Source organism: Siniperca chuatsi, linkage group LG15 (genome assembly GCF_020085105.1).
Source record: "Siniperca chuatsi isolate FFG_IHB_CAS linkage group LG15, ASM2008510v1, whole genome shotgun sequence".
In the NCBI taxonomy this organism is placed as follows: Eukaryota; Metazoa; Chordata; class Actinopteri; order Centrarchiformes; family Sinipercidae; genus Siniperca; species Siniperca chuatsi.
This window is the reverse complement of record NC_058056.1, coordinates 21,523,687-21,550,577: the sequence shown is the minus strand read 5'-3', so window position 1 is coordinate 21,550,577 and position 26,891 is coordinate 21,523,687. Positions and strand designations below refer to the sequence as shown.

Genomic DNA, 26,891 nt, shown 5'->3' with positions numbered 1-26,891 from the left:
CAAAGTGCGGTCATATATTTTGACTGGCATATTACCGGGCTGGTGGGAATAGCATCCTTGACATTAAAGTAGAAGCCAAAGTAGATCATGTTAAAAACTCCATGGCGTCCCAGTGTTGATGTTAATCCTTTATTCAGACCCTTCAGTCCGAATCCCTCTGACTTGATTATGCGTCTTGCTTGAGCGAATGAGGATGGTTGCTGTATTGGAGAGAAGGAATTCAAAAGAAGGACATGTCAAATGCTGACAAAAAAACCCACTCTAGAGAAAAGTGCACATTACCAACACGTTACGAGTTAAGACAATATTGTATTTCTATTAACCTCTGCAAAGGAATCTCTGTTGGCCTGGAGACTGACTTTCACCACTTCAAATGGATTGACGACAACAGCTTCAGTCAAGCCTGCGCCAAGCCCTGCTACAGACAGCGCCTGGGGGGTTGTGAAAATGATTTAGGAGTTAGAATGTGGAGATAATATTTGGGTAGAGACAGAGCAGAATAGGCAAACTGATGTAGACAATACAAGAAAATTGTCAACGTGTCCGGGCTACAAGAGCTTAATACTGAATCGTAGTTTCTTTTTCAGAAACTTGTTCTCCGAGTCTTTTTGTCTGGTCTAAAATGGACATCTGTTTCGGTCACGTCTGTCATTATGTTGGTTTGACAAATGTTTGAAGATACACAGGATACCTGTGTTTGTTATCATTTGACAAAATGTTAGATGACAGACAGGAGGGAGAGGAAGGTAAACAAAAGGAGGTAATAGGAATGTGAGCAAGCAATTTAGGATTCATCATTAAAAAGGCGTAAAATTAAATTCAAGGAAGTTAAACAAATATATAATAGTCAGTTATTATCAAATAACCAAAGCACTTGACTTAATTTTGTGTCACCCAGTGCGATAGAAGAGGTAAGTACACTACTCATTTATAAATGTTTATCCCTGACATGTAATTAACTGTGGTTGTTGCAACACTACATGTATTTGCATGGGGCAGTATATGTGTGCATGCAAGTGTGTGTGCGTGTGTATGTGCGCGCATGCATGCTCACAGAGAAGCGTAATGGGAACATGTCAAGAACGTGTCTATAGCTCATTACTCTTCCTGCCTCTTTATCCTGCTGTCAGAGCCCCGGGAACCATCCTCTCAGACATGCCTTGCTATGTTTACACAGCCAGCCAGCCACGTTTTAATTCCTTATTTGTATTATTACTGTGTGTGTCCTCATTAATCAGAGTGAAGGCATTCAGCTGTGCCACACTGAATAGGAGAGAGAGAGCCATTCAGAACCAATCTGTAATTCACTCGCACTAATGATCCGATGTGATTACAGTACTTGATACACGAGGGCCTCTGGGGGAAATGGGGTTGGAGGCACTTGAGGAAGAGGAAGATGAAGAGATAGAGAAGGAGGTGGAGGAGGGGGAAGAGAGCATGATGAATGAGACAGGTAAACATTTCTCCACCAATGGCTGTAAATACAAGAGGAGCATATGCGCTGTGCCGGGGCGGCCTCCCGATAAGTTAGGGGTAAGCCATCCATCACGGCCTGACACTTGGCTGCCACCTGAATAGGTGGTGTGTGGTGGCCGCGCCCCAACAACTCAAATCTGTCTAGCTTAAAACTCTGACTCAATATAACAGAAACCAGATTAGTCGAGAAGGATGAAACCACTTGTATATTCATGACCTGTAGTGTAACCAGTCTCCAGAATTAATAACCGCCAAGCAAATATACAGTGTAATCTATTTATTAGGACAGTGTTATGTTTGTCATTATTTTGGCTTAACTCCAGCACACTGGATTTCAAATGAAACAATTACTTTTTAAAATTACTTTCAATTTTTTTTTATATATAAAAGGTGTTTTCTGTGTTCACATCATTATTGATAGTAATCACACCTTTTTACCTTAGATACTACACAAAAAAGGGCTATCATTTTTACATGGTTCATCTGATGTAGAAAAACCCTCAGAGTGAAATCAGGCAGACTGTACGGGTCAAGCCCGATTTTAACCTTGAACTGGTTGCCCTCGACTAATTATGGAATCAGGCTGAATTCCTGCCGGATTGGCTGTCGTTTGACTTGCAGTTTGAGGGGTGTCACGACACCTGATTAATTGTCAATCATTAATTGACGATCAACGATCTGGCTGTCAGATTATCAGTTGGATTTCTGGCATGTCAGAAACTTTGACTGGCTGTGTTGCAGTTTGAGCATTCCCACGGTCCCCCATATTATAAACTGTAGAGAGCTTGTTTTAATATTACTGTAGTATTTTACATGTTGTAGCTAAAATTATAGTCTTGACTGAGACTGTGCTGTTTTATAAAACTGAACTTTGTTGCAGAAAAGACAGATTGCCTGCATCTTCCAGCTCTGGCTCTTACTTTACATTCATAGTAGAATTGTAATAATTGTAAGTAATCCTGACTTTCTCTCTTTTTGTCAACAGTTTTTAGGACACGGTCATCTTGATTAAATAAACTTTGAAACTGTCTCTGGACAAAACTGACTGGGGGTTCCATGCTAACGATCAGTGTGAGCACCCGTGTTGTGACTGTTGTCTTGAGCATTTGTAGTTGCAGGTTCTGGTCGTGCAGGAAAGCCGATTAAAAAGTTTAGTGAGAGTTAACACAATATACAAGATTAATAAAAACGCACAGTGTCCGGCCAACTTTAAGCCTGCACTTAAATCTCAGTCGTCGTTAAATTTTAAAGTCAATGTGATGGAATAAAGATCCAACACAAAACTGTCCTGACACTTACAGTACGGACTCCACCAGTAAAAATTGTATTTGTACTAGCTTGTAATGTTTTAAGAGATAACATTTTGGCCCACTCTAATCATTTACATCCCATACATTTTATCATACCCGGAACCAAAAAAATCTAAACAAAACAATGCCTCTGTAATAAAAAATGGCTCCTGACAAGCTGCCAGTTACAGTGGCTTTACACGAAAAGGTAGAAACCAAACCTCTGGCTGCTCTGCTGCCTAGAATAAAGCTGTTATAGTGAATGTTCAGGCAGGAACATGAGGTCATTAGTACTAGTCTGATCAGCAGATAACCAGCTGATCTCCCTGAGTTCCAACTACATACCCACTCACACAACAGAGCTGTCTTTTTAAACGCCACACTTCATACATCTTACTCCTAAATCTAAGTGAAGCTGGAACTTTCAGGTTCTGCTTAAGTAAGAAAACCTGATTCAAAATCACATTTACATTTGTAATCACCCAATTGTTATTATTTAAAGTTCACAGACTGTTGACCATCTATGATACACCTGCTACTTGAATGTGTTAGTCATCAAGGATGCTTTCATATGCGCTTAACACCTAACAAAAGTGTTATTCCTGGATCGCTTTACTTAATCTCCACTTGAGAACTTTACTTTTATCCTGTCCAATGTGAGATGACTTTCTGTTTAGGCTTTAAAGCTGCCATTATGCCAATTTTGTATTTGCCACAATAGTAAACTCTCACAAAACTGAGTGAATGTTTTTTAGGGTAGAAACAATATGCTAGGATTAGGGTTAGCAGTTGAGCAGCCACATAAAGAAAGAAAAAAGACTAAAATGTGTAATAAATAAAGTGTACTCATGCATTTCCTGTATTTGTACATGAAACAGCATAGACAATCATACATTCACTACTCTGCATTGACAGGAGAATTTACATTCATTTATTCTGCTGTTAAAATTATTCTTGGCATTTGTCTTTGTTTTACCAGCATTTGACAGGTGTGACACTGGGTGTAAAACTCTTCCTGGTTCTCTGTGTGTGTGTGTGTGTGTTTATTTTTCATGTGAGAGTGTGTTCAGGTGTTTCTGTGTGTAAGACTCACCACACCAGGAGACAAAGGGGTCAAATTCAGCAACTTCTTGTATTGCTCAAAGGTGAAAAACTGCAGAGGAAAGATCGGGATAAACAAGCTTTCAGAAAGTTACAGTGCATTCATAAACTGACATCGCTACACACATAAACACCCACATATACGTATGTACACACACTATTAAAAGCAGCTACCTTAAAAACACTCAGGAAAAAAGGGAACTTGGGTGAGCATTGTATAAACTAGCGCATGAAAATTAAGCCGTACTTTAAATTTTGGATGACAATCTTTGTGGAAAGAGAAAGTCTACAGCACACTCTCAAAAGGAGACACATCCACTGATTTGTTTATCTGAGCAAAGGGCAAAATGCCAGCAGAGGCGTTTTAATCAGAGCTTTAATTTGCTTTAATTCTTCGCTCCAGACTTTTCTCACCATTAGCCAGCTTTGTTCACCGTGTGAGCGATTACCCCATCTTCTCAGTGTGAGTGCTTATTTTTAAAGTTCACACATCTTCGTCTCCAGCATCTCATTACTGCAGCTCCACGTCACCATGCTCCCCCCCAAACTTCACCCCATTATATGTGTGAAGAGAGAGATGCTAAGCCTTCCTACAAACACATATCAAAAGATGGGGCTCAGTGGAAGGCTTGCTGTAAACGCTGGTAAGTCAATATTTGGTAGGCCAACAGACAAATAGGAGTGGCTGAGGAGGCAGATATGGCAGAGGGTGTCATGTGTTTAATCAACATGTGTGTACCATGTTAGAGCAACTGCGGTTGGAGTGTTTTCATATGGCAGTAGAGCAGTTCAGGGTGAAACCAGAGCCTGAGCGTTGCATCACAGCGTGAGAAGTTTTGTGGTTTTCTATGAACCAACATGCACATCCTTAATCTCACCTTCACCGCTCTCTTTGGTGTCTCTGCCAGAATCGGAGGCAGGATTCCCTTGTAGAACCCAAAGACTCTGTGGAGAGAGAAAATAAAATGCTACACGTGCTTATCTGATGATGGTTACTGTTACTTTTATGACCTGTCAAGTTCCACCTGACATTTTGATCAAACAGGATGTAGTCGAGAACTGAAACAATTAGTCGATTAAATGATTCATTGATTGACAGAAAATTAAATCAGCAAATATTTTGATACTTGATATATCAAGTAAAGCAAAAATGCCAAACATTGCCTTGTTCTAAAAACTCAGTTAGGAAAATTTGTTGTTTTTCTTTGTCATATGTGACAGTAAACTGAATATCTTTTTTTGGACTGTTGGTCGGGAAAATTAACAGATTAATCGATAATGAAAACAATCGTTAATTGCAGTCCTATCATTTAGAACTTAGGCCTTACAGAACCATACCAGTAGTTTTGCATGTTTTATCCCATTTATTACAAATCATGTACAGTATATTTTTCATTACAGCTAACCATTTTGCAAACCATGCAAGTGTTTGTTGTTATGTTTTAGGAATCTGACTGTATTAATTTTGTCATTCAAGGCAGCCATTGGTTTCCATTCACATCTTAAGATAGAGAAGCAGACTCTTGAAATTTGCTTGAGTTGTGGAATCCATCATTCACATTTATTCATTTTGTAGACACTAGTGCTTTAAAGGGCCAGTTCAGCCAAATCACAAAAAATGATATCCATGCAGAGACACTCAGTTGCCTGATTATTAAGTGCACTGTGTGCATTGGAGGTTACATTGTACAATAAAATGGCAACTGAGTGTAGTTTTGGTTTTATATTTTCAAAAAGTAATGCAGACTTGATTTTCACAAATAAATACATAAATCCAGCAAGTTTCAAACGTCTGCTCATTGATTTTCATACTGTACAGAAATCAATGGAAGCCAATGGTTACCTGGAATTGTAAGAAAAATACATCTAACAATCTATTGCATAGCATGCATTTAAAAATGGTCACCACAAATTTTAAGTACACATGATTTGGAGTTAAAGGGGTACTCCGCCAATTTCCATAAAGTTGGAGGACTAAGTAGAGACAGATTGAAGAAGATAATGGTCAAAATCATTGCAGCAGAGGCTGAAATAGCCTGACTTTCAGTCCCTAGAATGTGTCAAGCTCCTAAGAGCTGGATCCTACATCTCCCATATTTGCATCCAACAGAATCTTCTTTAGGCCTTCACTGCCTGGTAAATGCCTTTCAGTTTGTAATGCAGGCTTTCTGTTATAAATTTGTTGACTCCAAGCCCAAGCTGAAATAACGTTAATGACATGATGAGGGTTAATTTTTCACACACGACAAAGCTCCTATCAAAAGACATAAAATAAATGAAGTTATCCTTTAAGGAGTTATTTCCTAACATCCTGGTATTGTCCTGTAACATAACACTTTCTCAGAGACATACGGTTACTACAGGAATCAAAGCTGTGACAATACTGAATATAGACTGCAGGACTAATACCAAGCTCACAAAATGGAAACAGAAAGTATATTGCTGCTGTTTGGCAACATGGTCGACCAATATATTCTGAAACCACAAACTCTGGCAAACAAGTTCTCCAGGAATCTGCAGAGGAAATGATATAAGAGTTTATTTCAGTATTTGATATACTGGATGTTTCAAAAGACGGTAGCTGTATAATTTTAGTCAATTTGGTAGTTTGCCTTTGCTCAATCATATGTCCAGCCATGATTTAAAGCATACTTGGAGGCAGGAAAAATAATAAAATGATACAGTGACTTATGTATAAAGAGATGTATGTCTACATTTTACACAGACTGTATTTTGTAAGCAATCCATTTTATGGAGCATATTTACAGAGTAAATGGACAGTCTGGTTAGATTGTTAGTTTTATGGAAAGTCCCTTTTAACACACTTGTTAAAACAGACAGAAATGTGATTGGATGTTTCTGAAATGTACACAAATGTATTGATCATGACATTTTGAGAATATTTCAGAGTCAGGCATCCTACCATTTTTAAACAATACAATGTATCTAAAAAATAATTAATGTGAAATTTAAATATTTTGAAGCTAAATTTTAAATTTTTTCTATATGAAAGAGTTGATATTGATTAACATTGCAGTGGACGTTTCCCCCACACGCCTGTCTTTGATGTATACATGTAAGAAGATAGTAGTATGTTTTTTGTTTTGCAAAGAGGGCACAAAGCATGTTTCGTATACATTCAGAAGTGCATACATGTGCATATCCCCCATTCATCAGTTTAGTGAAAACTAGTTCAACAAATGGACTAGTTAATTTGTTTTAACTTGTGTAGTTTACACTGACAGGGCGGGGAGGATGATGTCAGAGAAGTTGTCAATCAAATAAAATTATACAGGTACTTGGATTGATTTTCAAATATTATCTTTATGAACTTTTCTTCAGAATCTTCTCAAACCCCACCTATCTATGACATTAGTGGGCAACAATAGCACAGACACTACTGAGTCATTCACTGTTGTGAAAATAAACTGTCACTGGCAACAGCAAACTACTTTTCTTCTGCTCTCATTCCTAAATGTTGTTTTAAGGGGACTGCCTTAAAGTGAAACAGGTACAACAGGTCTAAATCTTTAAACAAGAGACACAGTAAACACAACATCACCTTCTTACATTTTAAAAGTAATGAAGATGCTCAAGGCACTGTAGGCACTGGTTTCGATCTTTTCATGAAATGCGGTGACAATAACAAAAATATAGAATACCACCAGCCTAATCCTTTAAGTCATCAAACCAATTTCAAACAATGAAAGTCAAAAGCAAAGTGCCACAAAAATGCATAGTTTATATGTACGTGCACAGCACCATTATAGAGAGGGCATCGCCTTTTACTTAGCTGCTTGCAGGTTACAGGGAGAGAGAGAAAGTATAAAGGAGTGCGTATTGATACTGAACACAGGTCAGTGGACAAAGAGCACAATGTGCCGTGACCGACTGTATCCTGTGAACAGCGGCACAAGCTCTGTTGTGACAACATTCTCTACAAATCAACAGAGATAATCTTGGTTGATTGGGTCCAAGTGTAAATATTTTTTCTGCTGGTACACATTTCCACTAAATATAACCTGAGAAGGACAATCCATTACACTTGCACAGAATCCACAGCAGCAAAGAGCCTTCCAAAAACAGCAGTGAACCACAACTAATTATCAAAACACTTTGTCATCAGGTGACAGAGCCAACCTATTTCAACAACACCTAAAGTTACACAAGTGGTATTGGCTCTAGGTAAGCGCGCCATCATATTAATGCTGGAATAAGGGATTATGGCTGAGGAAAATCCCTCTTTGAAGCCAAAAATGTATCCCTCGTATCATTTGTGTAAACAAGTTATTTCAGCCAGACGGAAGACCCTTCCATCTGCTCTCTTTGTCCATGCAAATGGTGGCCACAGATTTCCCGGGTGTGGTCAGGCTGGGGAGCCACCAGGTGATGAAGGAGGAGTGAAATTTGTTACAGAACAAATACGGCCTCTAGTGAGTGGCCATCATTTGAATCCTAATTTGATTTCCAATGTAAAGTACACACTAAGTCCCTTTTTGGCTTTCCTAATCAAATGGCCTCCTGACACAGAGCGAGTGAAGAGGGGGGGGCCTGGTGGTTGTGTGTGTGTGTGTTTGTATGCACTTGTGTGTATGATTTGTCTTTCATTTTCATAAACCTTTCCTTTTTTAACCGCCTCTATCCATCTGAAGAGGACCTTAGCACTGACAGAACAACACAGACACGACAGATTAGCAACAAACTGGCCAATAATATCCATCAAGCACAAATTCTGCCTTCTTAACAGTAGAAATGTGTAAATGCATACAGTAACAGATCATTTGCATAAATAAAACACTTCCTTGAGTACAATCATTACAGCTGACTTGTTAATTTTCACAGGACATCTATGAGGAAGTCCATGAGATATATGAGCCGCCCCAGGCACTTTTTAACATGTAAACAACCTTTCCTAGTGTCTACTGTAACCATGACATTGTGACCAACAGGGACAACACAGCACAATTACCAGTGGCCAGGATTCACAAGATAAAGATTCATACTTGGTGCATCATGCACACCATGAGCTAGAAATGATTATTAATTCACATCTGAAGTAAGCAGAGAAATTTTTTTAAATACGATTAAATGTGCTATTTATGGACTTGGAGGCAGGGGAATTAGAGGTGGGTTAGTGATAATTGATTATTGGAGGCGTATTTCTACCATGATATGATAAAACTACAGTTCTTGTTTTATATTCTATCACATTTTGGTGAATTTGGTGCAATCCATAAGATGAAAAGTGAATTATGACATTTTAAAATGCGTCCTTTTGCCTAAATGTGGAAAGTGTAACTGAACACTAAAGTAAATGAATGGTTTACACCTGGAAACCATATTTTATAAAGAATTTTACTCAAACAAACAGGCTCCTCTTTTTGAATTTTTAGAATGAGAACCTACTGTTAAAGGAATAGTTTGACATTTTGTAAAATATGCTTATTCACATTCTTAATCAATGATCAGTTAGAGGAGAAGATCAATACTCATGTTTGTACGATAAATATAAAGCTACCACCAACAGCCAGTTAGCTTAGCTTAGCATAAAGACTGGAAACAGAGGGAAACAGCTAGCCTGGCCCTGTCCAAAGGTAACAAAATCTGCCTACCAGCACCTCTGAAGCTCACTAATTAACATATTGTATCTTGTTTAATCCGTATAGAAACTGAGATGAAAAAACGTCATGTAACTCATGTAAGAAGCGAATAAGTGCGTTTCCCAAAATGTCAGACTATTCCTTTAACAGGATGCTCCTTCATATAAACGATGCCTGTTTCACCGAAGCAAAACTTATGTATCTGGTGGACATGCTTATCTACACTTCTTCACACTTCCAACATGAATGTAGATATAATTTGCATGGGTGGTCCAAGCTCCAAGCACCCCCCCCGCACTAGTTCCAGGCATTAGTCATCGATCTACTGTACGCAGGCCAACGCGCTCTGCTGTAATGCATGGACCTTTTTAATATTCCTGTGGCCGTGCTTTGGGTCCCGACCCAGTCTCTGGATACCACACTGGTAAAGAATGCTCGAGAATAGAGTCTTTTTGTTTCCCTCCAGACGGAAACACTTAACACATGCTCATGCTGCTACACCCACATGCAACAGAAAAAGGAGCGTGGCCTGTAAGGCAATACACCAACCAAGTGTTTGTGAGTATAGTTCACACTGTCACACACTTATGAGCACAGCTACAGGATTTCATGCTATATTTTCCAGATTTAATAATAACCCTAATGTAAAATTTGGAATTTTTAACAAAAATAATCCACACTGTAACAGTAATTTCTTAACTACAAGCGTTCAAAATGTATCCTGCTGCTGTATAAAAAAAGTCTATAGGTATAGTTATTGTGTCCAGGCTTCAGACTGTCTTAAGATGGTGTCACACATGCACATTTCCATGTCTTTCTTCATTTTAATCACCAAGCTCAAGCTGAGAGCTCAGGTTTCCTCCCTCATCACCTCAGAGAGAGAGAGAGTGAGGCCTGGTGTTAGCTTGGTCCTGCCATGAGCTGACGGGAGATGTTTATTTTTAATAATAATTCTACAACAGAGGGGCCTAACACTATTTGTATAAGTTATAACTAAGTGGTTTGGCCTGGAGGTAGTCCGCAATGTGCTACTTAGGAGTGATTACAGCCTCAGCAAAAATATACTGTTAGTGATAATTGGTCGACAAGAAAGTAGATCTTCCGTCTGTTGGGACTCTCCGACACTTATCACGGCTTTGTTGCATGAACAGTCAAATAGCTCTCATAGTTGATGGTGTGGAAGCTGTGTAATTTGGCAAACATTTTACTGTGTTAGAGAGTTCCCTGGAAATTCATGAGGACTTACTCCCAAAGGACACACCCAAAAAGCATGCAGGCACAAAGGCATTAAATTTCATACTGTGAGTGTGTGTGCGAGGTGAAGAGGGCACAGCTACTGTAGCAGGATAGCTGTGTCTGTTGTACTACAGCCAACATACGATTTCAAACTGTCACTAGCTGGCCTCTCACTGAGCGCTCGCTCACACTTCGCAGCAGATCAACTTTATATCCGCTGTAAAGCTGTCGACTCGCCGTAAACAGAGCGAGTGGCAACCACTTTCTCCTGCACCTGCACTGTCTCAAAGTCCTGTCACAGGGCAGGCAGAGGAGGAGGGAGCATTGCAGGATGAGTGTCTTTAGTTAGTTGTGAAAGTTTTACATTTAGGTTTTAAGCCAATAACAGCTGCACTCTTATCCAATGTGAGGTACAGTGAGTGATAAGGCACTTTCAGTGGCTTGCTGGAGGATATTTGTGCAGGCTGTTGACAGACACGCCGGCTGTTTAAAAGCATCCAAACCTGTAACACTTTCAGCTTTCCAGCCACTAGACCACCTTGCCACCATACCTGTTAGTCTGTTTGAATAAAGCAGCATAACTCATAATATTTTTGACTACGTATGTATTCCCCACTTACATCTTTTCCTAAAAAGATTATTTTTGATGACATGGACGCTTAATCTACTTTAATATGGAAGCTACACCATCAGCAAATACCAGTAAAATGAATTTATAGTGTAGTGCATATTAGTCCATTTAAGACGGTATAGTCCCTCATTCGTCCAGGAGTGTTCTATCGTAGAAAAGGTTTCAGTCGTAGTCATCTGGACACTGTTTTCAGAATCAAGATATTTCGGCTCCCATCCGGAAGTCATTCTCAATTGTGAAAAAATGGGACGGGAACTCAGAAATTTAAGCTACTTAGTCCATTTATAAATGCTTTTGCACTTTTTGACATGATGTGCCTTTGTGATGTTGGACACTGTTTTTTGTTTTTTCAAACTTTCTGCACGGTTACCATTGATCCTTTTGTATTTCAACTTTTTCCTTTACATTATCACATTGTGTACTAATAAAAATGTTTTTATGCATGTGAATTAATTATTTATGTGTATTTGCAAACGTGCAAATTGCCCCTTGAAAGGAAAAATAAAGGATTTTGAACTGAATTGAATTATTACATAAAATGAATCCCACTTTAACACTAAACCATCTGCCATATGAGTGAAGAAGGTAAAATTACTCCTGGAAGACTGACATCATTGGTGCTCTGAAAGAACTGTATGCCTAATTCATGACTTTTTTTTTGTCCTGTAGCTGGCAACAACTGTTATGGATAACCTACCCTTCATTGCGGAAGATGGTCCGGAAGCAATCACCCAGGTTCTTGTAGCTGTTGGGGTCACTGGTACCCCTTTGGATCTGGAACCTGCAATGACAAAGTTCTCATTAAAGCTTCTATCAGTGTAAAATACTACATACATCAGCTCTACATTCAAACTAGGGTCTGTATTAGGTCTTAATTACACATTGTGACATCTGTGTGTAAAATACACTTGGAACAAATTTTATCTTATCATTAATGAGCTAATTTCCCTCCTTATTTCACTCCCCTCTCCCTTTCATCCGCTGTTTTCCCCTCCTCTTCTAAGACGAGAGGGTCCTTCCACCAGGTCCCCCCAGCGCAGGGGAAAAGTCAAACATTTATTTAACCCAACCGATCCAATTAGCCACCCATCTCCCCAGGACCAGGCCTTTTGCAGCAAGTTTTTCGGCTACGAACATGCTAGTAATCCAAATGTAACAGCTCTTCAGTTACGTGTAAATTTTTAATATGATGGAGCCAGTCGAAGGACTTTTTGTTGTATAGAAAACACGCTGGTACCTCCCTAATAAAGGCTAGTGAGCTGTGTGTAAATCTTTTACACGAGAGACCAGTTGGGGGTGAAAGAATGAATATAAATGGTGCCTGGCAGAGATAAAGAGTTTCAGGTATTGAGATGATAAAAAGAGATCTCATTATATACTGCCACATGGCTTTCACATAGATCCCGAACTCCAACAACAAAAACAAAAAAACATGTTAAACTAAATGGTCTGATGAGATTAGAGACCCAATAATTTGAGCAATTAACCAAACACAATAAATGAAAGCATGGTTCAAAATGTGATGATAACTTGAGGAATTTAAATAATTTTCCTGCAAAAAGTAAAGAACATCAGGGATTCTGAGGGTAGAAACAGAGGCAGAAGTGAATAGAGTAGGAAGGAACAGGACAAGAGAATGATTCCCTCCTCACATGGCTTCAACTGCCAGGTCACAAGGTCAGCAGTAAGTCGTCCATGCGGGTGCCTGATGGGGCCATAAAGGGCCCCCGGGTTCCAGTGGAGGAGGAGTTTAGTGGGGTGAGCGGCCTTTCATATCGCTAACAGATTAACATCTTAGAGGGGTGTCCCTCAAATCCTATTTGGTGGATTCCCAAATAGCTTGTAACCCGTTCCTGAAAACCAGTTAAAACAGCATAATAAATAGATGTCTGACACCATATTAAAGAGAAGAAGAAAAAGAAGGACTCAAGGTATGAGGGGATGATGGAATAAGGGGTACAGAGGGGGGGCAAAGACCCGGAAGATTTAAGACTACTGGGGCTTGTAAACATATTCAAATCTGGCTTAATTAAAGGCATATGATGCTGGGGTCAAGGATAGAAAGGACCCTGTCCCCACTCTCCCACTGTCTCCTTTGCTCTGCCTGCTTCGATACAAACTGGCCCTAAGAGAGTAGGGTTGGCAAGGACGTGGTCCGGTTCCAGCCCCCTGACTCCACTCATGACCCTGGGGTCACCTCATTTCCTCATGGCCCTCTCCTACCCTGCCATAAAAGCCAGGGACCAAACAGCAAGGCCCAGGGAGTGGGAGATAATAGGGAGGACCAGAAGAACTTGTGGCAGCAGGGGAACCGTCAGGCCCCTGGCTAGGAAGCTGCTAATGTCACTTTTCACAGCAACCAACAGTGGAAAAAAAGACTCAAAGCTTCAGTCAGTCCTGGCTAAATGTCCTGTTTTAGAGGATTTGTATAGACAAAAAGCTCTAGTTTCTGTTAATAAGGCCTCAGTGACCACATACTAGTTGGCTGAAGAAGAACACAGGATAGCCTCCATGGCTCTAGCAGATTCACTTGGCCTTGGAGTCAGCCATGCAGATCGTAAACTCTGCAGACAGAAGACCCAAGGAAAACTCTGGGGCGCCTTTAAAACACACCACTCGGAGCATCTTCTTCAATCATCAGCAAAAGCTAGTGAAGATACAGTATACTCAGAGGTGATGAGATCTGTGAGTTCATCAAGAGTACCCCTCCTTTCCTTTCCTACCCATATCCCCACTCTCCCTGTGTTTGTGCTTTACAGGCCCAGAGCTGCCCAGGTGAGGGTGAAGGCGAGGGCAGGTTGGCGCTTCTGTGAACGAGACAAGCACTCTGGGGTAAATAATCCTGAAGGCCTCGTCCACCTGACCTCCACTGCCTATAAAAGCACAAATTCTAGGCGTCTACAAAGAAGTCAAAAAGATAAATGAGGGCGGAGTAGCAAGCTAGAGCACCATTCTTTGTATTTTTATGGACACGAGCGCAGTGTTTGACGGCCTTACAAGGCTGTGTCCGCTCCCAGACCCCAGTGGTAATGGGCTCGAACCAGGGACCAAGACAGGCTGTCACCTCAGAGAAGACAAGATGTTGAGGTGAGGCTCATTAATGATGGTGTTAAAAAAATGCCTATGGGAAGGGGGTAAGGGGGTTGTTGGTTTGATCAAAAGGCAGAGGCTTGATGGGCCTTCTTTTAAAAAAGGGGCAGGCCATGCTTTTTAGGAGATCTCTTAAAAATATGCCCTATTATATGAGGGGGATTCCCTCAGTGGCACTCAGACCATGGAAACTTTGATGACTTGCTCACTTTAAAATTTAGGGTCTAATAAGACTGATATGAAATCACATTTATAGCTATTCAGACAGATCGACATATAAATTAACACGCTATATAGAGAAGTAATGACCTAATCTACAACAGGTAGTTCTTATTCTATCTATTATATGGCAATATTTCAAATTGTGTAATTTTGATTTATGTGTGTTGCCGTGTATTTGGACTGGTTGCTACAGTAAAAGCCTTGATCTACCCATGCCTTCCCTCTAGGAATGCCAAGTGCTTTGACAAAAAAAAGGAGAGAGACAAAATATATGATTGAAGAAAAAGAAGAACTGAATCACCAGGGGGAAAGGATGAAAGCTGAGCAATTTCTCATGATATATCTACAGTGCATAAGACAATCCAGAAGGCAACATTAAGGGGAAATCAATTTTTTACAGCCAGACAATTAATTTTAATGAGCGGGATCATAAAGATGGTAGAAGACCATTGCATTGGTATATGAGGTTAAGAGCATTTTTCCGACCTAAATAGTCCAACATGGCAAATGCGTCCATTCATGACTTTAGCCATCCAATCGTGCTTCAGGGTAAAAGAGAGTAACCAAAAAATAAAAAGGGTCCCCTTTAGATTCAATGGCTGCTTGTTTTGACAACTTATTGTTGTTGACAACAGTGGTGACTGACTCTCACTGAGTAAGAAGTGTATTTGATGAATAAAAAGACTATAAAACAAGGAGTATGATACTTGATGTCTAAGCACTTGTACTGTAGCACTGAACAAGCTTTTACTTGTTTAAAAAGGGATACACTCCCAATGTTTTGATGCTATCTAGCTCCTGCTCCTACGTGGTTTGCATTTATTGTATGTTCCTTTGGACGAAAGCGCAGAATAAATGTAATGTAATAATGTTGATTTCAACTGACCTTCACCCTGCACAATAACATAAAAAACAAGCAAGGAAAACAAATACTGATAGATTGAATCTATGACAAAACTGTTAAAAGGAAAAAGTGTTTGAGTGTGGCAGGAGGAGGCCAATAAAGACAAACCTTTGGAGGGAGGAATAGGAAAATAAAGTCGAGGGGAAGAAGATGCAAGATGGGAGCAGAGGGGAAGTGATAAACCTTTGGTGCTTGTGACACGGCAGGCTGCCAGAGCTTGATCTGGACCAGGCCAGGTTGGGTTTCACCAGCACCACAAACCTACTGGACCCGGGACAGCCCAGGTTATGGAGCAGGCAGTGGTTTGGATAAGGGAGAAAAAGTTACTCTGGCTGTTAAAAGGGCTACGACATCTCCCTGTCACTCTAGATCCTTTCTCACTCCGATAAAACTGACTCCTGTGATTCCCTATGGTGATGTTGGGACCAGTTTGCCGGTCCAGATGTCTGCTCATATACTGTGACCTCTGTGACCCGAGATCAGGCTGTGTTACCGTGGAAGAGCAGGAAAAGAGCTGCATAAAACAGCACGAGGACAGGCTAGGCAGGGTCAGGCCAAGACTGAGGATCAGATGTTTTGAGCATTACAAACTTCTGGTTGACTGACAGATCACTCTATATGTTAGAGTGGGCTGTAGCAAATTTAGAAAGCCACTAATGCTGAAGTGAAGCAGATAGGTGGAAAAAATAAGCAGTCTTTCTGACATTTCCAGTAAGTGGTTGCATAACCAAGGATAAGGATTTCTTGGGTGTTTAAACTGGGGTCTCTTAACCTCTGCCAAATACTGTTAACTGAAATTACAGTGCTAATGTTTGAGCAATATTTTTAATTATAGCATGTACTGTATATAGCCTATAATATATATAACAGTATAACAGTAAAAGTAACATAAAAACTTATTTTTCAAAAGTTCTGCGAAGGATTCCTCAATAAGTTTATAAGAAATACTTTTTCAGCAGACTTCCAAGTACTCCACAAAGAACTTGTCTTTAACAGGAACTGAACTAGATCAATTCACAATTTCACTGTAGGAGAAAGATAAAAATCCACGGCTGGACGAAACAGAGAAAAACAGAAGCCATGGCAGATGATGGCAGGCCAGACAAGCTAGGTCAGCACTACCCAGTGATGGACTGGTCCAAGCCAGCGACAGTAACAGCCACTTTGATGTGAAGAGATGCTGCAGGATTTTTGAGACTCCCCTGACAGCAGGTAACCACTGGCTATAACCCAGTGCACTCCAGACAGAAGACAACTGCCCTGCATGCTTCCAGAGAGAAACCGGAGAGTCACTATTACTATACTGCATCTTGTCTCGGCCCTGTCTCGAGAGGCCAAGACAGGGAACTCTGCTGTGGGCCCCACCAAGCATCACGCATATGCTAAAAACAAATGAGATTTTACAGAGACCTGTATTGTTGCTTCAAAATGGGTAATGTCAGCTTCCTCCTTCTATTCTTTAATCTATATAAACATTTGTAAGTTGATGTGTTTAGGTGTTTGGTGACACTTATTTACAACGCAACCATATAATATTGTTTTGTAAAGGCAGACGGATGAACAGAATGTAGAGGAAACCATCGCCCAACCATTCATGGATAATGAGGCATCTAAGTGAAAGGCTACCACTAACTTACCTTTCTCTCTGTCTTCATTCCCTATTTAGCTTTCCTTTCATCATTTATCTGACATATACAGCTTTCTCGTACAAATACTACTACTCTGTCCTCAACTGGTATTACTGAGTATGAAGTATTATCAATCCAGTCAGTGATGCAGATCTTTGAAAGTCGCAACCATAAAAAGGGTTATAAACAAGCTTGAAATGCATAAGCAGTGGACTTCAGACTTTGAAGGAAAGATTGACGAATTAAGTGTAAGGCCTGCTGCAGGGTTCTTGTTCTGGTGTTTAAAATTCTCTGCATGCCAGCATACCTCTGCAATTAGCCTACATACGGAACTGCGGCTGGCCAGCAAACATAGCACGTGTCTCTCAAAATTTGAAATATCATGGTCTGTGGCAGCGACAACTGTGTTCGGGTCCTTGTTGATGTTTGGCTCGTTGGTCTGTGCTACCCCAAAGGCAATCACTTTCTCTTCCACCTTCTTCAAAAAATTTTTAAAGACGAGAAAAATATGGAAGCAAGCAAAAGGAAACAACTCACGTGCTGTACAATGGCCACATGCAGCCATTGTGAACATTTAAAATTCCTGCTTCATCCTCTTCAAGAGCGGCCTTCTTGTGTGCTTGCTGTAGATTTGTCCACAGCACCCTTTCGGAGAAAGAAATGGCGACTCCCACAAGGACAAGATAGCAACTTGTACACATTAATAGATGTAGAGAGGGTGCACACAGTTTAGTGCAGGAATCATGCTGAGCCGTTAAGTGTCTGTTCAACACTTCAAATACAGATTATCACAACTGCATCAAAGGGAAGAAGATTGTGGCTGCGCTTCAAGCACTAGGTGAAAAAGCAAGCTCACATGCTTAAACAGTTTGAATGACTGAAAGGCAGAGGTCTTCAAATTTTCAAGCAGCTGCAGTGCCTGCATCCACTGCAGCTCGGTCATCTACTGTTCAAGTAGCAATGCCACAATGACAACAATTTTTGCCTGGTTTGAAAGTGGCTTTACGAGTGACTCAAAAGTACAAAAAGCTGCTTCCAAGAGGTTGGAAAAGGGGTGACAGGGGTGGGATAAAGGATGTACAGACATGCATGTGTGAGTTTTGAGAGTCAAAAAGAAAGAGAAAGATGGGGCAGCAGGGGGGCAGCACTGCGGTTGCAGCACAGTCAGGGTCTAGTGAAATCAAAGCACACAATGCCTCCACTCTGTAATTAGTGTACTGGAATGTGAACCCCTTCACTGATAATGATTACAGGTGCTCCAGTACGAGACACACACATAGTCCGACATGCACATCTGCTCTTTATGTGTACCTCTATCTATAGCTGAAATCTTTAATTAAGTAATCAATTTGTGACTGCTAGTAACATCTGTAACATCTGTGAGTATCTGTCACAAGGTTTTAAAATTTATTTTTCTGACATTTTTCTTTTATTAGATAGTTGACAAAGAAATTTCATTGCAGTTACATGGTATACATCATATACAGCTGGGACCACCAGGATGCCACATTTTTAGGTTCCAAATTTCAATTTGAGCATGGCATAATTTTCCATAATATTTTTCATTCATTATTCAACAGACGAAGGGGGCAGTTCAGGGAGATGTCCCCGATTTCTGGTAGCTTGTGATGGGCAGTAGTCACTGTTTTTGAAATCTTTTTGGACTCGTTGATGGGGGTCTTTTGGGAGAACTGTAATACACAATATATACTGAAAAATATTTAGAAGAGTTGGCCACATTCTTTGAATGGCAAAAAAAAAAAAATTGGTTACGGTATGGGTTAGGCAACTAAAACATGTGCTAATTTCAAGTCTGCGATAGGATGTGAACTGTCTCCAGCATGAATGTTGGACGTGCTACAGGCTCATCCACCACTCCAACCACCACACCCTTACTTTCTGTCTTGCTGCACATAGGGCACAGTGCCTCCTGCGTTGGCACTAAACATCATGAAGTGCAGAATCATTCAATATGCATGGAATTATTAGGGTTACTGGGCTGGTGGGTAGGTAGATAGGTCTATCTATTCATCTGTCCATCTTGCAACTGATCACAGTATTTGAAATTTTCAATCTGATTAGACAAATCATTTAGCTGAGGCCACATTTTTCATACAAAAGACTGAGGCTTCATGTAAGAGAGTATGACTGGAATGCGAAGGCGTAATTTTTAATCCTGCCAAATATGCTGCTCTGCTGTGCTCATGAAAAGACATGCTCTCTACCTTTTGCACTGGACTCACACTTGCTCATGCTCGTGCACTCAAGCGATGCACAGACTGAGCTCAGTTTATCTTGCACGCACGTGGCATGTGTTTGGCTTTACACTGTGAGTGAAGTCTTGCCCTGCAGTCTCACAGCGCCGGGGGGATTAGGAGCCGGCTTGACGACCGCTGACCTGCCTGCTCCTTTACAAGGCAAGATCAGCTATCAGGCTGCTGCTGCTTTGTGCCCTGCTGTTTGAGGGTTGTGTCAGGGATTCCTCCATAAGTGCACAGGGGTTCACCAAGCAGTTGGGGGCAAACGGAGGTGGAGGTGGAGGTGGGGTGAAGCCTTTGGGCCATCCTCAGCGCTGTCACACGTTCCCCAAAAAGACTGGACGTCATCTGTCAAAGCCCTCATCAAAGATCACTTTCAAGCCCCCCAAGTGGGACACACTTTCATGCGTGCTGTGACCAAATGGAGGTAGTGTTGCCATGGATACAGCCGCGAGCAAGGGCCAGTACCAGGTTTTTCTAATCAGGCTTGAAACAGCTACTGGCAGGCTTAGTGGTTTGCAATGACTCTGACAGCCATGACATACAATACAATTTACAGAATTGCATAATTCAATACAAATCTCCTAAAACACATGTACAACAGGGATTCAAAACAAAACATTACATAATCGCTCAACAAGCTACAAACTCAGAAGGAATGATGGAAGTTTAAACAATGTATTCAACATGATGTTGATGATGTTGTTACATAATATGGTTAATATTAACAAAAGAAGTGGACGACTTGACAACAGGCTAACTGAGATGGTTGATGAAAAACTTAAACCACAGAAGACCAAATTTAAAAACATTAGAAAAAGTTAATGTTCAGTGGGAGGAGTTAAAAAAGCTGGATGAAGAGTGGTTATCTGAGAGAGAAAAAAAGACAACGAGCAAGGGGAAAAGGAGGAATGAAAATGGGAAAGCATGAAAGACAGCAACAGGGAGGAAAAAGTAAGTGCAGATGGAGAACAGAGGCAGAGCAGGAGTGGGTCAGTCAAGAGTTATTGCACAAAATACATGTTTTGGGCTCATTACGGCAAACATCAGATCATGTTCACGCCGTAGAAACTGCAGAAGTTCACGATGACAGGAGGAGTTGCTCAGGGAGACTCAAACATGAAGAAGGCGTGGCTTCACTCTTTGGGCGGAAGTAAAATGGGTGATGGGAAGCTACTTTCACATGAGCTTGAGTATGCCTGCGCATGCATGTGTATAAGGGTGGAGCTCCATGTAACAGGATCTCGACATGAAGGGAAATGCAGGCTCAGTGCAACTCTCTAATGAGAGGGACAACCTGATCAGAGTCAGATGGGGTGCCCCGAGCACACAGCCCCCTGCAGAAAGTGCCGCCCGACACCCTTTGTTACCTCCAAGTGAGCTGAGACCAGCCCATGAACCATGTAACTAGGTGGTTTCCAGGTTAATGAAAAGCTGTAACTCCGGTCCCACTGTCTCTCTCTGCTAAACTGACGACTGCCCTCCCTCCCCACACCGCATCGCATCCTCCATCTTCACCCCCACATTCCTGCACCTACCCATGGAAGGGTGGGGGGGGGGGATCAGGGTCAGGGGCAATTAACGGTTTACTTTGTGTGAAGTATACTACATTTACATTTTTGGGCTGATTATTATGCAGAGTGACTCACAATGAGAAAATTTTTCAATTTCTGGATGTTTGGATTGCGTGCATTAAAAGCGACAAAGAACAAGAAACAGAATTGTCACAATAGCAGATGTGAAGTTACATGTGTAACAAATAGCTGTCCTAAACTTCAAATAGTTCAAACTAATCATGGCACACAACTGTTCTCCAACATATATGTATTGACACTCAGTTTGGTCTGCATCTCAGTGTGCGTGTATTCTCAATGAAAAAAACAACAACTTAAGAACTTAAATATCAAAATGAGGATTTTCTGCTTTTCTCTGATTTATTATCATTGTAAATTGAATACCTTTATTAGTTCGGACAAAACAAGCCCTTGAGATATTTCACTATTTCCTAAAATTTTATAGAGCCAACGATTAATTCTGGATGAAAATATTCATTGCAGCCCAACTAGTGGTATTGTCCTCTGTCCTCTCCCACACTACAACTGATACTATTAACAGCCAGTTAAAGAGTCTTAAGCAAGACACTAAACCTCTGCCAGCTCGTTTGTTACACAACTATATACATTCATGGCCAATAATGAATGCATACACATTAAACTCTTTCACAACGATGAAAGAGGTTGTAAGTCACACTGATGGAAGGTGGGCTCTGCAGGAGTCCCTCAGATGTAAGATAGATGTACTTGTTAGCAAAGGTGAGTAACAGGGGTCATGGCTTGACTGGTCAGTGAGCACCACAACAGGGAGTAACAACAAAGGCAAAAAGACACACTGTGAATCTGACAAAACTTTACATCCCATATCTAAAACCATGTCCAGTGTGGTCTAGTCATACTTGCTATCATTACCCAAAAGCATTTTTCCATCAGTATTTTTAAGAAATATCCTGAGTGAATCATTTTTTCATAATGGACCTGCTTTCCTACTCTGCTTTAAAAATATCTCATAAGTAGTCCATATTTTGTGCTATCAGTCATGTTGGAAGTTATGTGTCACCTTTTTTTCAAATCTCTGGAACACAGCTGTCCATTTATCTGCCAAAGCAGTCGTCTTGGAAGATGAATCAGTATTTGTTTAAAGGAAAAAGCTGCCAAATGCTCCTTTTTGATTCATAACAGCAGTATTTGGCTACGGGTGGGGTGTTTCTACACCAACTGCTGCAGCTAATCCTAAATCAGCAATCCACTGCCCCCTCCTCCTCCACCTCAGAGAAAGAGAAGAAAGATAAACCCTCATTTGGAAAATAGGTAAACATCGGCTCTCAGGCAGGTACACATTCATTCAAGTTTACCTTGCAAAAAAAAAAAAAGGAAAAGGGAGAAAGAAAGAAAAAAATCCCTTTGATTCTGAGTTGGTGGAAAAAAGTAAATTTACTCCAGTTGCCGTTCAATTTGGACCAGTGGACATTAAAGCAGGAGCCGGTGCCTAATAAGAGCCATGCCTGAGCGAGCGAGAGAGAGAAAGAGAGAGAGCGACCCAGTGGAGGTGTGTCTGTGTCTGACTCCCGGCTCCAAGGTTCCTGCTAATAGATTTCAGCTCCCTCAGTGTCCCAATTAGCCGGTATGTATGTTTGGTTTATGAATTCATGTGTGGATGTTAAGTGTGTGAACATGCATGTAAAGTACGCATAAACATCTATGTGTATGGTACGTTTCGGTATGTATGCCGGCCATTCAAAGTAGGCAGCAACCTCCTGTTGTTCAGACACTCCTGACATTATCTAAAGCTCCCAATTAAAAAAAAAGAAAGACTGTTCTGTTTCTTGCATTTTGTTAAAAAACAGAACAACACAAAAAAAAAACAGTATACCCTGAGCCAAGACCAAAAGGAATCAATTTACACTAACCCCTCCTCAGCAACAGAATGCCCATCAACATAAACACATGGCGACACAAACAGAGAAAACAAACAGATAAACCTGTCCAGTTTTAGAGCAGCTTTTACCGCTTTTTAAGGAAGAGCATTACAAAGAAAATAGTGAGTGCACTTTTAACCCTGACCCCGTGTGAGGACGGACAGGCAGAGCTCAAGACTTACCTGTAATAAACCCCCATAGCTTCTACATGTGACCATAAATCACACTATGTGCCTTCAAAGTATCAAATATCGGCTAATACAACACCGCTCACCCCTGGCTTTTATCCCTGCATTTCCTTCTCTGTGTTGTGGTGGTGGCACTGCCTTCAAAGTGCAACCATCTCACTTTTTTAAAAGGCACGCCAAGCAATTTATTTACCAAGAAACTGCTGCCGTAAATGACAAAGAAAGCAGTACAATTTACTGACAAGTATGGGTCAGGGGGGCTAAGAATGAAGCCAGAGGTCTTGGCTAGGCCTGTGAAAGACTATAAAGCTTTAGTAGCAGCCCACGACCTGTTTATGGCTGGCTGAGACACTGTGGTGTGAGGCTCCTGATCACTCAACAGCTCAAGACTGCTGCCGCTCTTGCATAACACACAAACAGGAGATGGTAACGGAAAACATGCTATTAAACACAGCCAGTGCATTTAGTGGCATCTGACTTATCCTGCAAGTCCCTTCTTTCACAAGAACCGCAGGCTGTACCAAAAAAAAGAAAAAAAGGTATGATTCTTTTTTCATAAATTAAGTAATAAGGTAAAAAATTTCAGTCATTTGCAAACATAAAACATCCAACGTTACATTGTGTGGGGAATGAATGGGTAAATGATGCATTTCATTTTCCACAAAATGTCTAAGGCTCTTGGCATTGGTGCCCACTTGTGCAAAGAATGAGTGCAGAGCTGGCCAGGCCCGCTGAGCTGGGGGGAAAAACCTGGTATGCTTGGACCCTCACTACACAGACCCAAATACCCACCAAGAGGATTCAAGGCAGATGTGGACTAAATATGACTTTCTTGTAAGTATCTTGTAAGTTGCTTATATGTTAAGCAAAATTACAAGTTAATATATGAGTTGTTAAGGTTGAACAGGTGGCTTACCTTGTCTTCACTACATCGAGGGGATGCATCAAACAGATCTCTACCAGACCTAAAAAGTAGAAACAGTCAGGATAAGTCACTTTAATAACCATGGGCATTTAGGTGAATGCTGGTTGTTATGTTCTCAGTTTTCATGACATGATTTTTTAGTCTATCAATATCTGATATTGTGAGCGCACTAGTGCTAATGCAATTAGTTCATTAAACTATGGAGAGCCAAAGTGAAACAGAAAGTAAGAAAACCTTTTTCAAAATCACACTGACATTTGTAATTAGGCTAATAAATAATTATCCAGCCTTGGAAAACAATCTTACTCAACAGTATGTTGTCTTTTTCACTCCGAAAGTTTAGAGCAGTTTATAGATAAACAAAAAATCCCCTGATCATTGTTTATTAAATATTTCAGGTTTTTTGCAGCCTTTAATGAACACCATTTCACATAAGCCATAAAACATCATATGTTAAATGTTATGGTGCAACAGAAGAAACAAATCCATGGACAATTCGAGGGAAACCTGGTTATGATGACGTAAGTAGCCATGCTGCTGCGCTAGTAAATCTTCATAGGAGCTGTAGTTTTTTCTGTGCTGAAAATCATGAAGTTTTAAATTTCTAATAGCAAGTGCTTAGTGGATGCCTATTTGTCTTAGTAAACCCCAGGAACATGCTTAATTTTTTCAGAAAGACGGATGAAAGGCATTGTATTGAGGTACAGAAGCTAGTGGAAAAGAGGTTAGCCCGGACGTGATGTCAGGACTTCAGCTCTCTATGAAGCATTATTTATAATTAAGGCGTTACAGCGTAGCTACAAAGCCAAAGCTAAGCCGTAGCTGATGTTAGCTTCTTTAAAAACTTAATTACAAGTTGGGCACTGGTGGCTACGGAAACACCAAGTGGGGGCTGCAAGAACTGCTTGTGTTTTTTTCTACAAGTTTTTGATGCCGGTGAAGATAATGAAGACAACTTCAGGGAAGGAAAGTCATCAGTCCTTTTCAGTAACACACAACTAACAAAAGACACTGCTAACTGCAAACCTTCTGCTCACCACAATCACTGCTCCCTATCACATTAATAAATGAATGTAATCATGGCAATGCACAGGAGGAGTCTCCTTTTCAGTAATGAGACATGGCAAAATATAAGTTACCTGGATGTTCTATAAAAACATATGTAGCCCACCACCACTCTTTATCAAAAGAATCAAAACCTACACCGCAAGTATCTGTGGCGGGACTCCCATTAACCCCTTGCTTCTAGCATAAATACGGTTCAAGTAGGTTGACGCAAAATTGATAATAGAGTAACCGTTTTAAGTCCCTTCTCACTAGTTGATAGTTCCAGCTTCTCAAATGTGTTTTTCCGCTTTTCTCTGGCTTATATCACTGTAAAGTGAATATCTTTGGACTGTTGGTCGGACAAAACAAACAATATGAAGATGTTTTTTTAGACAAACAACATATTTAAACTATAATACAAACAATTAATAATAATAATAATAATAATAATGATAGCCAGATCAATCGATAATGGAAATAATCATTAGTTGCAGCCATAGAGGGCTCATTGGTCTGTCCTGAATTGTCCAGTCTTTGTCGCATGATTTTTCTTACCCTTCCTGCTTTTGTTTTTACAGTATGCACATGACACTGTACAAATCTGTTAAAGCCCTGGAGGATCAGATAGCAACATAAATCTGATGTTTTATGTCAAGTGTCACAGTTTACCTTAAAATAAGAAAGTTGCCTGACTGATAACAGGGGCAAAAGTCAGTGAAAGTTTGTCTTTTCCTTTCATTTTAAAGCAGTTTTAAAGTAAAAATGTACAAATGCACTTCTTGTTGCCACCAAATGGTTTTGACAGACAGCCAGTGCCTGCCAACCTACCACGAGAACCTTATCATCACTCTGATTATCACACTGCCTAATTTTAATGCCAACTACCTCAGTAATTCTTGGTGTTTCGAGCCTTGTGCCATCTTTGCAAGAACATGGGTCTGAATGAGTGAGTGAATGACTTCTTTCCAAAATTTCTGCGAGTGACTATAATTGTCAGCATTTTGAAGGGCTGAAGCCACCAACCATATCATCCATGCAAACCCAGTACATCAACAATGTGCCAGCAGCTGGAGAATCAATGCAGCTGGGCGATCAGTGAGGGACTCTGAGGTTTCACACACACGCTAACTATGTGCATCTGTGTTGAAAAGCCACTGCTTTGGCACGGAAGCCTTCTGACTCAATCAGGGCTTTTTTTAAACTCACAATTCTCACTGCATCCCTTTACTGGTGCTCTGAGGGCTTTCCTTGCAGATTCCACTGTGTGTGTACACAGCTGCTGCACAATATGGACTCTTTCTAATTTGCTCAATTAAACATATTGTCTATAAAAGAATGTGTCTTCTGGGGTTTTTCCAGGGAAGTAATTATCAAGTGAAATACCACAGAAAAATTACTTTGTCTACAGTTGCATCTTAATGTACAAATGGGAGGACCAAGAACTACTGAACCAAGCTACCGGCGGGCAAGAGTCAAACAAAATTCCATCTGTCACAGCTCAGTTGACCTGACTATGGTTGTTAAGGATACTACACTGAAAAGCTAATACAGGACTGCTCTGGACGCATCTTTTTCTGGTCTTGGTATTAATAAGCCTGCAGTGAAGATGAGGCTCATCAAATCTTCCAGTAGGTAATCAGATTACATGATGAAACCAAACCTGCCTGCCTGCTTGATCAGCCTGTGCAAACACGAAGATGCTGGGAAGTGACCTAACATGCTCCAACAAGTGATGTAGTGATAGTGATAGCAAAGTCTGGGAAAAAGGAGAACTTCTGCAATCTCATCCAAACAGTAAATTTGGGAAGCAAAAACGAAGAGAAA

General features: G+C 40.6%; 1 protein-coding gene across 3 annotated transcripts in view; it reads right to left on the bottom strand.

The window, feature by feature from the left end:
- The window catches only part of slc25a21 (solute carrier family 25 member 21), an 87,761-nt gene that overhangs the window by 4,986 nt on the left and 55,884 nt on the right, over positions 1 to 26,891 (bottom strand). For all 3 annotated transcript variants that reach the window (XM_044166175.1, XM_044166177.1, XM_044166176.1), the window contains 6 exons: positions 24,012 to 24,060; positions 12,031 to 12,114; positions 4,745 to 4,811; positions 3,859 to 3,918; positions 324 to 431; positions 36 to 200 (listed from right to left, as the gene is read on the bottom strand). In XM_044166175.1, coding sequence (XP_044022110.1) covers positions 36 to 200; positions 324 to 431; positions 3,859 to 3,918; positions 4,745 to 4,811; positions 12,031 to 12,114; positions 24,012 to 24,060 — 533 coding nt within the window. The remainder of the gene's footprint in view (positions 1 to 35; positions 201 to 323; positions 432 to 3,858; positions 3,919 to 4,744; positions 4,812 to 12,030; positions 12,115 to 24,011; positions 24,061 to 26,891) is intronic.